Source organism: Diceros bicornis, chromosome 14, assembly GCF_020826845.1.
Source record: "Diceros bicornis minor isolate mBicDic1 chromosome 14, mDicBic1.mat.cur, whole genome shotgun sequence".
NCBI classification, from domain to species: domain Eukaryota; kingdom Metazoa; phylum Chordata; class Mammalia; order Perissodactyla; family Rhinocerotidae; genus Diceros; species Diceros bicornis.
The window spans coordinates 6,631,432-6,644,252 of NC_080753.1; the positions used below are offsets into that span (position 1 = coordinate 6,631,432).

The following is a 12,821-nucleotide window of genomic DNA, read 5'->3' on the forward strand; positions in this document are numbered from 1 at the left end:
CCGCGCACTTAACCACTACACCACCTGGCCGGCCCCAAGATACTCTATTTCTACTGTCTGTTTTTCTCTTGAGTTGGGTCATCAGCATTCCTTTAATTTTTTATTGAATACCAGACATTTTGTATCAAACATTGAAAAGCTCTGTCTAATGTTAACTTCCTCCAAAGAGCACTTAATTTTCTCTGGCAGGCAGAGAGAGTACGGGTAGATGACCTCTTTTTAGTTGGGTGGGATTTTAGCATTTTCTGGGTTGGGTGTTTTGCTGGTTTGTCCTTACTTCTAGATTGTGGCCCTTCGGGGTCTCAACGGAGAACCAGAAGTGATTAGCAGGACCATTCCGTCTTGCGGGCTCTAACTCAAGCTTCAAGCCTTGAGCCTCTCTGTCTTTCCTGTACCACAAGACTCCTGAAGATTTGCTGTTCCCTTTAGCTGCTCTCTGCTTCTATTGGGTGGTTTCACCCTAGGGAACAAATGTCTCCAAAAGATTACTCATCAAAGTTTGGACTTACTTCTCTGCTCTTCTCTTCATGGACCTATGTCCTTGACAAAACTGAATGGCAACATTTTCTTTACATTCCAGGGAGATTGCTGTAAGCTCCAGATACTTCTTTCTGCCTAGCTTCTTTTTACCTGAATGTAAATTTAAGTAGGCAAGTGTCTTGGCATTAAAAGCAAAGCCAATTATGATCTTACCTTAGTTTCAGAATTCTCTTCGTTCCATAATTTAGGACATTCAGTGCGCCTTGGTTGTTCTTTTAAGAATTCAACAATTGCTTTATTATTCAGTTCCTCTAGTTGTTTTTGGTAAAATGATGTTTCGCAGGATTTTTTTGTTTCTTTGCTTATTTTTTTGGTAAATAGCTTTTATTAATATAAGGACATTCCCATTAAGTTCTCATTTGTTAAGAGAATTTTCATGAATGTGTGTTGAATTTTATAAAAGTTTTTCTACATCTGAGATGACCGAACCATTTTTTCCTTTTTTAACAGATTTTCTTGTATTGAAGCATATTTCTAATTTCTGTGGGGGAAAAAACAAAGCACAAAAAACTACCAGCTTATAATAGAACATATTTTGAAAACATTGTTACATTCAATTACTGAAATTTATTTTTTTCAATTTTACCTTTTTGATTATAAGTGAGATTGGCTGAGTTTGCATTTCTTGTTATATCTTTGCCAGGTTTTGGTATCTAGGTTTTACTAATCTCAAAAAATGAGTTGGGTAGTTTCCCCTGTTTTTCTTTTTTCTGCACCTGCGTGACATAAGAGGGTAGTTAAAGATTTGGAAGTAGTTTTATTTCAGTCTATGTGAGCCTACTGTCAATCTACCTCTTTTGGTGAATTTTAAAATGTCTACTTGTTTAATGAGATTTTCTATTTCCTCCGATCAATTTTCCTAATTTATATTTTCTGAAATTTGTCTACTTCATCTAAGTTTCTGTCTTGTAATTGACCCATTGCTAGATTTTTCTTCCTCCCCCTCTTTCTTCTTTGTTTTCCTAGTCTGGTGATCTTTATCTTTTAGTGTGTAGCTTAAATTGTTCCTAAAAAGAAGTAATCTAGAGCTGGTTAATTCTGATCCAGTTGCAGTACTTTCTACATGTTGCACCTTGACTTCATCAGATCTAGGCTGGTATGCCTAGAGGTATTGGCTGCTGTTACCTAGTGGTGATTATTTGTCACTAGGCTAAGCATGTTATAGACATTCCTGCATGCAATGCTCAAAATAAGCTTATAAAGTAGATATTATTGGTACTTTACATGTGAAGACACGTGAGGCTAAGAGAACTTAAATAGGTTACTCAAGTAAATTAAATAGGTTTGTGGATATGGTAGGCAGAATTATAAGATGGTCCCAAGATTCCTACTTCCTAGTGTATAAGCCCTGTAAAATCTCCTCCCCTTAAGCGTGCGTAAGACCTGTGAATATGATGGGATCTTGCTCTCATGGTTATGTTACATTATATTGAAAAGCGGATTTCACATGTGTAATGAAGGTCCCTCATTAGTTGACTTTGATTTTTCCAATGTAATATTATCCTGGATGGCTCTGACTTAATTAGATGGTCACTTAAAAGAGACAAGTTGCAGCAGGAGATGCTCTCCCATTGGCCTTGAAGAAGCAAACCGCCTTGTTATGCTAAGAGGAGACCATGTGGCGAGGACCTAAAAACAACCTCTGGATGCTGCGAGTCGTCCTTGCCCAACAGCTAGTGAGAAAATGGAGACTTAGGTCCTACAGCACACTGAAACAAATCTTGCTGAGAACCACTGAGTTTGGAAAAGGACCCAAGACTCAGGGGAGATCAGACCCCAGTCAATAGCTTGGCTTCAGCCTGGTGAGACTAAGCAAAGGACTCGAATAACTATACCTGGACATTGACCCACGGAAACTGTGAGGTAGTAAACTTATGTTGTGTAAAGCTGGTAAATGTGTGGCAATTTGATATACCAGGAGTGTCTAGAACTCTTAACAAGCAAAAAAGCTGGTGTCCAAATTTCTTCTCTCAGACTTCAAAATTCATATTCAGAATTATGCTATCCTCCTTACCTTGGTGTGTTTGCCACTGATCACAGAGATTTAAACCATCTGGCCGTTGACCTGACAAACTAAAACTACATAGTTCATCCTATTTCGCTCGTCAATCCTTATGGCTCTGTCTGTTGTCTCACTGGCTCTGCAGTTCACTACACTCGATCTGCATCACCTTCTGTCATCTTCTGTCTTCCCTCTTTCCTTCTTATCTGCATATTTTCAGACTACGTAAAGTGCTGATTCTAAATTTGGCAGGAAGAGTAATGTCCACTTTGCATTAAGGGGTAAAAATGATGTGGCTCCAACTTCATAAATCACACAAACTTTTCCTCATTTTAGTAAACATTTTTTAAATACATTTTTCCCCCTTGGCAAACTAGCTCAAAATATTATTACTTAATTATTTAGTGCTGAGGTAATGTGGTTTAAAAATAGTATTTTACCTTTAACTATTATCTTAAATTACTGGAATTAATTAACTTTACAGTGTTGAATGGGAGGGTACTTTGCACTATGAATGCCTAAATTCAGAAAAATGCTTCAGAATCAAGTAAGCAACAGATGAATAGAAATATTTGAACTCTGGGTTATTTCTAGTTAATATTCATTTCTGCTCTTTCAACATTTATGTTTTTGATGTTTAATGTTAGAAAAAAGCTATTTCCTTCGTCCTTTTATGTTTCCTTTTTATGCAGATTCCATCATATCTGGAGATCATTGCTGTGGTACCTGACACTTTAATGATAATTATACCATTAAATTCGTGATAATTTTCTAGTATTTATTAACTCATCAAGAATACCCATAGTTATTAGCTTTTAAGGAATATATGGTTTTAATGGGAAATAAATTTGATTGGCTTTTTTGACTCACTAAATTCGTTTCAAATTATTACTGAGATGTCAAAATAAAAACAAACAGTAAACTCATGCTCTTGTCTTTACAGAAGCGACTCAAACGTCTTAGAAAGTGAATTGTCGGAACATAATTCAGGGCGCCTCAACGCCTCCCACAGCTCTCATACACGTGCCGTCTATCCTGCTCTGCCCTGGTGTCCATCCCTGAGTTGCATAGTTTTCTCCATTCACTTCAGCAGACGCTTGACTTGCCTATTGCAGAGTTGCTTCTATTTTATTTTATTTATTTATTTATTTGGTGAGGAAGATTAGCCCTGAGCTAACATCTATTGCCAATCCTCCTCTTTTTGCTTGAGGAAGATTGTCCCTGAGCGAACATCTGTGCCCATCTTTCTCTATTTTGTACGTGGAATGCCGCCTCAGCATGGTTTGATGAGCGGTGTGTAGGTCCGCTTGGGTTCTCAACCTGTGAACCCCAGGCCGTGGAGCGCATGAACTTAACCACTATGCCACCGGGCTGGCCCCACTAAATAGCATATTCATAAAACAAAATGAAATCATTACATTCAATTTTCATATAAATCCTCTTTTAACGCTTACAAAAAAGAAAAAAAAAGCTAAAAACAATCAATGAAACCTGGGAATATTATCACACTTATTGAGGAAGTAAACAATGTAGGGGGCACAATGTATGAGAAAATTGCTGCTAAAATCCAACAAACCATGAGTGCTGTTAACGAGTACTCCAAGTGGAGGATTAACACATGTCGGGGATAAAGCCCAATGCTGACAATAGGTTGGCTCTCATCCCTCTGCTCTTCAGCAGTTCACGAAGTGCAGCAAACCAACCAGCCCTATTAAACCAAAGCAGAATACTCAGTGGCACTTCTCATAGGTTTGAATTATTGTAACCTAAATGCACATACAAGGAGCATGGAGTTCTTTGTTTCTCTGGTTAATATGTTGTTCAACTGTAATGTTTGAAACAAATTTGGTATCTGCCTCTAGCCAACATATAGAATTCTTTTGAAATCTGCTTTGAGTACTAACTTCAGCTTATACATTATTTTTCCTATCATGTTTATTCTCTTTCATTTGTTCAGCCAACACGTATTAAGCATCTACTGGTGCTAGGCCTCCTCAGTATGCTGGGATGTGTTAAACTAGAATGTTCTCTAATCTCAGGGAGCTCCTGCTCCTTGTGTACATGCATATAACTATGTAGACTTCTTAACTCTATTCACAAATGGAGAAACCAGGTTGACATCACCTAGCACAGTTCTGAGCAGTAAGAAATGTAATGAGACCCATGTGTGTGATTTAAATTTTCTAGCAGCCACATTAAAAAAGACTTAAAGGGGGCCGGCCCTGTGGCTTAGCAGTTAAATGCGCGAGCTCTGCTGCTGGTGGCCCGGGTTCGGATCCTGGGCGGGCACCAACGCACCACTTGTCTGGCCATGCAGAGGCGGCGTCCCACATACAGAAACTAGAAGGATGTGCAACTATGACATACAACTATCTACTGGGGCTTTGGGGAGAAAAAGGGAAAAAAAGGAGGAGGATTGGCATGGATGTTAGCTCAGGGCTGATCTTTCTCGCAAAAAAAAACAAAAACAAAAAAACACTTAAAGGAGGCGCCGGCCCAGTGTCATAGTGGTTAAGTTGGCGTGCTCAGCTTCGGTGGGCCAGGGTTTGCAGGTTTGGATCCTGGGTGCAGACCTACGCACCACTCATCAAGCCATGTTGTGGTCGAATCCCATATAAAGTAGAGGAAGATGGGCGTGGATGTTAGCCCAGGGCCAATGTTCCTCAGCAAAAAGAGGAGGATTGGCAACAGATATTGGCTCAGGGTTAATCTTCCTCACAAAAATAAAAAGAGTTAAAGAAAACAGGTAAAATTAATTTCAATAATATATTTTAACTCTTTATATCCAAATTATTACCATTACAACATGTAAGTAATACAATTATAGCAAGATACTTGACATTCTTTTTTCATACTAAATGTTCATAATCCCATGTGTATTTTATACTAACATCAGTCTCAATTGGGAACAGCCATGTCTTAAGGGTCGGTGCCATGTGTGGCTAGTGGCTACTGTATTGAAGGTGAAGACCAAGACAATAGCTAACACTGATTTTAATATTTTTCATAATGCTAAATCTAGACTGTCTAAATGTAAGAGCCAAAATTCTACTTTTTGGACAAGAGCCCTATTCTTCAAAAATATTTTTAATATATAAATTATTGCCCCACAGTATTTTGAGTTTTTTTTTGTTTGCTCACCCTAGGAAAGCAAAATTTTACTTTTAGTATTTTGAGTATTGTTGTAGGCCAACTCCATCCTTTAGAAAAAAATATACAGAGTTTTACAATTTTAATTGACTAACAGTACTGAATTTATATAGGTTAATTATTTGTAAGTTATACCACAAAGCTGTCAGAAGCTTTTTTTGTTGTAGTTATATTTTTTAACTCATGAGTTAGTTCCTGAGTTGCATATTTAGTTGTTTAGTTTTATACAATCACTGACCATCATATTACTAATATAATATTTTTATATTAAGATATTTAACAAAGCCAATAGTTCTGTACTGTGAGCATAATACATAAATATTTTAATATCCTATGAGATTTTATCAGTATGCTGCAAATTTTTTTTGAATTAGATACTAATGAATGTTGTTCATGCAGTTTTTAAACTGTGGTAAAAGTGATTTTGGGGAAGTATTCACATTCTATAAAAATTGAAAAAGGCATAAATTGACTAAAAGACCAAAATAGCCAGGAGTAATATCTAGATTTTAGGCTTAATAGTAAGAAATAACCTAAAGGTTGCATAATTTTCATATTTCCTTAGAACTATCAGTGTGTGTGCCTGTCTGGTTGGGAAGGAAATTTTTGTGAACAAGAATCCAATGGCTGCAAAACGAATCCCTGTAAGAACAATTCTAACTGTACTGACCTATACAATAGCTATCGGTGAGTAATGTATTTATCATTTTCTTCATGAAGTTACTTGGAGTGCTCAATGTTCTTGGGATGCATCCAGACATTATTTTCACTTTACATCCATTTAATTAAAATAACTATCCCGAGATGAAGAACCATTTTCTGACAAGATAGTGTCAACATTCATTTGAAATTTGCAAATACCAAAGTCCAGATGCCAAGTCAAAACAGGAAGAAACATGTCAACATAGAAAGTGAAATGGTGGTTACCAGGTGCTGGTGGGTGGGGGAATAGGAGAAATGTGGTTTAAGGGTACAAACTTGCAACTAGTAGATAAAGAAGTTCTGGAGAGCTAATGCACAGTTTAGGGGATATAGACAACAATATTGTATTATAATCAACAAATTTACTAAGAGACTAGATCTTAATTATTCCCACCACAAAAAAGAAATTATTATTATGTGACCTCATAGAGGTGCCAATTATTGCTACAATGGCAATCATATTACAATACATAAATGTATCAAATAAACATGTTGTTCACCTTAAATTTACCCAATGTTGTATGTCAAATATATTTCAATCAGAAAAAGGAATAAATAGGGGCCAGCCCCGTGGCCTAGTGGGTAAGTTTAGCGTGCTCTGCTTCAGCAGACTGGGTTCAGTTCCTGGGTGCAGACTTACGCCACTTGTCAGCAGCGATGCTGTGGCGGTGACCCACGTACAAAATAGAGGAAGACTGGCACAGATGTTAGCTCTCCAGCGGAAAAAAAAAAAAGGAATAAACAAATTTTAACTTGGAAATCCAATTTTCAGATGTAGTACATGTTACAAATGCATTTACTTCTTCAAAATATACTTTTGACATGTCAGTGTTGTTTTGGACCATTCCATGTAAAATAAGTGCCACAATATGAATCCTTAGTGTGTTAAAACTCCATTTTATGGAATTTTATGGAGTCCTTATGACTCCATTGCACTAAAACTTTCAATTTATTACCTAGAGATTATCATGAGTTTGGATTATTTTAGTCAAAACATTTTACAACATTAATTATCCACATCTTTCATAATCTAATTGTATTAATTCGTTTTTAGATGATAAGTCTGAAAAAAACTCCAAATAGAAACTGAGTAACTATTGCTATGATTTCAAAAGTTTAATAACCAAATATGTATTGATAAGTAGCTTTAATTCTTCGACTTGTTTGGTATGCACTAGGTCTTTCAAGTAGATGCAAAACCAGGTGTATTGCAACTGGAATGCTTTTCTTCTTGTCAGAGAAAAAGATTAACTGAATACAAGTATACTTAGATGATTATTTTTCTAGGGATAAATCAAAATGATTTCAGGGTGTCCTCCAAAATAACTCACACACTTTCTTTTGTGATTATCATTGAGAATTCGGGATCATCTCAAGCTTGTAAGGGTTTTTACAAATGTTCCTCACATTTGGTGACTAAAATGGGATATAAGACCCAGACTGGTCAATAATAGGCAGTTTATTTCATTAAAAGAAAATTCTGAAATAGCTTGCAATAGTTACATTGATATGTCAATGATAGGAATTAAGAATGAGTAATCTTGATAATATAGAATAACTTACAATGCCAATAGTTGACATTAGTTTAAAACATGCAAAAGTGTGAAAACCCAGAGCAATTTTTTTGTGACATTATCAATTATTAAAATTGACATATCATCACAAATGAACATTAACTGCCTCTCTGCCTATGTAGTGAGAGGCTAGGAAAAATTTTTTTGTAGTTATCTATGTTTATTTTATTTTCTCTAAATAACTCTATTAATTATAACCTACAATATATGATATGAATTTTCCAGTTTTTTCCAGAGACTCTGATATATACTTTTTAACATTCAACTCTTTCTTTAATGCCTAAAGATAATTTGTTTATGTATTTCTGTATGTGTGTGCTCACACTGTCAGTGGCCTCCAGACAAACAGGAGCAGGAGCACAGCTGTGGTTGAAAAAGTTGGGTTTATAACTGTTCCAAGAGGGAGAAGACACATTGTGTGAATCCACGGGGCATCTCGGTGAAACGGTGCTGGAAAGGACTTCGAGGTTTGAGCTTGTGACACCATACTTTTGGGGATGGTTTAAGAAAGTGGGGCTTGACCTGGATAGGATATTGTCAGGACATGGAAAGACTTCTATGATTGGGTTCATCATAAATCTTAGTTTGAAGGGCGGAAGATTAGACAGAGTGAAAGCCGAACTTTTAAAGATGCAGCAGTTATGCATACCAGCCATGATAGGGGAGTGTTGACTATTCTCGTGGTTTAGATAATGTGCATGTTTTTTGTCTGTATTCGGATATGATTACGGAGTAGGTTGGTTTTTGTTTTGATTCATCAGGGTCACAGAGTAGCCTTGCCTCGTTTTAATTCTGTGAAATTGTTAAATGTTCAATAGGAGAACACCGAGATCTAGCTGTAAACCTAGCTTATAGTACCTGGCCAGCTCCTGGCTATCCTGGATGTTAGTAGCTGCTTTCCCTTTCCCAAAACGCAGTCTCATTTCATATGTATGGGGAAAAAATATGTGTGTATGCGTAATATATCACTTATGTTTATCTACCTATTTGCCCAAAATATGTTATCTTATGATGTATATCAGACAGAGCGAGAGGACTCAAATAGTAATTTATCCAACATGATAGCAGTTTTATTTAGTTAAAAATATTGCTATTTGATACCAAGATCATAAAGATCTAAAACAAAACAAGCGACAAAGTCTAAAAGGCTTAATTGAAATAGACTTTATTTTAATATTCATGAGACATAATCAGTCTTCCTAGATAACTCTGACATCACTAATTGTGAACTCATAATGACTTAAATTTATAAATGTGTCAAAAGACATTGCCTCTTAAATGAGCACAAAGTCTCTTAGTCATTTTACCATTCTTCAAATTTTTGATAGATTTCTGATTTTATTTCCAAAGATATTGTGTTGTATTTTGTTTCTAGATATAAAGATAGAAGTCCAACTGAAGTAGGCTTTCTGATTGTGTTTCTTCTTTGTGATTTTAAAGATAACATGTTAACATAAATGTTATATTAACATTGGCTTTACAAGGTTGTAAGGAGAGGAAAGACTTCATTAAATTCACTGTCAGTGAGGTGAGCATAATTTGTGTATCACATGTGTTATACATAAATGTGATGACTCACTATTTAGGAATTTCCTTATCTAATTATCTTTTTTATAATAACTGTATGGAGGCATAATTTGTGGACTGTACAATGCACTCTTTAAAAGAGTACAATTCAAGAGTTTTTCATATATTCATAGAGAAGTGAGGCCATTATCATTGTCTTATTTTAGACATTTTCATCACCCCAAGAGAAATCCACACCTATTAGCAGTCCCTCCCCATTCCCTTCTCCTTTTCTGCCTGTATCGATTTGCCTGTTCTGGACATTTCATATAAGTAGAATCATGCAGTGTGTGGTCTTTCGTGATTGGCTTATCACATTTACCATATATTTTCAAGGTTATGTTGCACCAAGTATCAATACTTCATTCCTTTTTATTGCCAAATAATATTACATAGTATGATTATAACACATTGGTTTATCTATTCTTCACTTGATGGAAATTTAGGTTGTTCCTACTTTTTTACTATTATGAATAATGCTGGTATAAATATTCATGCACAGGGATGTATATGGGTGATATTTCTAATTCTTTTGAGGATGTAACTAGTAGTGCAATTGCTGGATCATATGGTAACTCTACGTTTAACTTTCAGAGGAACTTTCAAACACTTTTTCCAAAATGGATGCACTATTTTATAGTCCCACCAGCAATGTAGGAGAATGTCGATTTCTCCACACCCTTGTCAATACTATTGACGTCTGTCTTTTTATTTTAGCGGTCCTAGCGGGTGTAAAGTGGTATCTCGATGTGCATTTGATTTGCATTTCTGTAAAGACTCATGGTGTTAACCATCCTATAATGTATCATCTTAAAATGTGCTTTGTGGGTATGTGTATGTATTCTTTGAAGAAATGTCTCTTCAAATTTTTGCCCAACTGGGAATTGGGTTGTCTTTTTATTATTGAGTTGTAAGAACTTTTATATATTTTGGATAGAAAATATCCATATCTGCATGGATACAGATATCCATATCTGCTTATCAGATATGATTGGCAAATATTTCCTCCTATTCTGTGGGTTATGTTTTCAATTTCTTGATGGTCCCCTTTGAAGCACAATTTTAATTTTGATGAAGACCAGTTGATCTACGTTTTCTTTTGTCACTTCTGCTTTTGGTGTCATATCCAAGAAACTGTTGCCTAACCCAGGGTTACAAAGATTTATTCTTATATTTTCTTCTAAGAGTTTTATAGTTTTATCTCTTACATTTTGGTATAATTCCTTTTAAGTTAATTAATTTTTGTATATGGCATGAGGTAAGAGTCCAACTTTATTTTTTTGCGTGTAGATATCCACCTGTTCCAAGACCATTTCTTGAAAAGACTGTTTTTTCCACATTAAATTGTCTTGGTACTCTTTCTTAAAATCATTTGAACAAAAATGTGAGAGACTATTTCTGAACTGTTAAATCTATTCCATTGATCTATATCTATCCTTATTCCAGTACCATTCTCTGTTATTGCAGCTTTTAGTAATGTTGAAATTAGGAAGTATATCTCTAACTTTCTTTTCTATTTCAAGATTGTTTTGGCTCTGCCAAGACCCTTGCATTTCAATATGAAATTTAGTATCAGCTTGTCAATTTCTGCAAAAAAAGGCAACTGGGATTTTGACAGAGACTGCTTTGAATCCGGAGAACAACTTGGAAAATATTTCTATGTCAATAAAAATGAGTCTTCCGATAACACGTTCACAGAATGTCTTTTCATTTATTTATGCTTCTTTAATTGTTTCCAACCATGTTTATAGCTTTTAATAACTATTTTTAACAAGTATTGCATTTCTTTGTTAAATTTATTTTTAAGATTTGATTCATTTTGATGTTATTGTAAATGAGATTGTTCTATTAATGTCATTTTTGGATTTTTATTTTCCAGTATATAGAAATATCACTGATTTTTGTATATTGATCATGTATTCTGCAACCATGGTGAAGTCAGTTGTTCTAATAAATTTTTGTGGATTCTTTAGGATATTCTGTATCTGATTATAGAGATAGTTTTACCTCTTCCTTTCCAATCTGGATGGCTTTTTTCTTTTTCATTCCTAGTTATCCTGAATAAACCTCCAGCACAATGTTGAATAGAAGTGACAAGACTGAACATACCTGTCTTATTCCTAAGCTTAAAAGAAAATCATGCCGTCTTTCACCAATGAGTATAATATTAGCTGTGGATTTTTTATTAGTGCACTTTATCACATTCTGGGAGTTCCCTTCTTTTCATGAAAACATGTTGGATATTATCAAATGCTTTTACTGCCTCTATTAGTATTTGACTTTGTCCTCTATTCTATTAATATGGTGCATTATATTCACTTATTTTATGAGTTTGAACCAACCTTGCATTTTTAGTATAAATTCCAATTGTTATCATGTATAATCTTTTTTATATATTGCTGAATCTGGTTTGCTAGTATTCTGTTGAGCAAATTCGAGTCTATGTTGATAAGAGATATCGTTCTGCAGTTTTCTTTTCATTTTGTGTATGTGTATGTGTGATATCTTTGACTCGTTTTGGTATCAGAGTAATTTTGTTCACAGAGAATATGTTGAGAGTTGTTCTCTCATCTTTTGGAAGAGTTATAGAAGGACTGGTGCTAATTCTTCTTTAAATGTTTGGTGAAATTTACCGGTAAAGCCGTGTGGTCCTAGGCTTATTTTGTGGGCAAGTTTAAATTACCAATTCAATCACTTTGCTTATTGTAAGTGTATTCAGATTTTCTATTTATTCTTGGGTCGTTTTAGGCAGTTTTTGTCTGTCTAGGAATTTTTCCATTTCATTTAAGTTGTCTAATTGGTTGGTATATAATTGTTCACAGTATTCCCTTAGTATACCTTTAATTTCAGTAAGGTTGTAATAATTTCTTCTCTTTCAATTTCTGATTCTATTATTTTGAGTCTTCTCTATTTTTTTCTTGGTCAGTCTAGTTCACTGTTTCTCTTTTCAAAGAACCAACTTTGGGTTTCATTTTTTTTCTCTATTTTTTAAATTTTCTGTTTCATTAATCTCATTATCTCCTTCCATCTGCTTCTTGTGGATTTAGTATTCTCTTTTTCTAGTTTCTTAAGGTGGTTGTTTACGTTATTGATTTCAGATCTCTGTTCTTTTTTAGTGTCTTTACAGCTATTAATTTCACTGTAAGCCCTCCTTTAGCGGCATCTCATAACTTTTTGGTATGTTGTGTATTTATTTTCTTTCATCTCAAAATGTTGTCTAATTTCCCAAGTGATTTCTTCTTTGGCGCATTGATTATTTAGGAGTATGTTGCTTAATTTCCACATAT

The 12,821-nt window shown here is 35.0% G+C and overlaps 1 protein-coding gene across 1 annotated transcript in view; it reads left to right on the top strand.

The window, feature by feature from the left end:
- Positions 1-12,821, top strand: part of EYS (eyes shut homolog) — a 1,424,867-nt gene that overhangs the window by 431,849 nt on the left and 980,197 nt on the right. Inside the window, exon 12 of the mRNA XM_058554077.1 lies at positions 6,258-6,379. Coding sequence (XP_058410060.1) covers positions 6,258-6,379 — 122 coding nt within the window. The remainder of the gene's footprint in view (positions 1-6,257; positions 6,380-12,821) is intronic.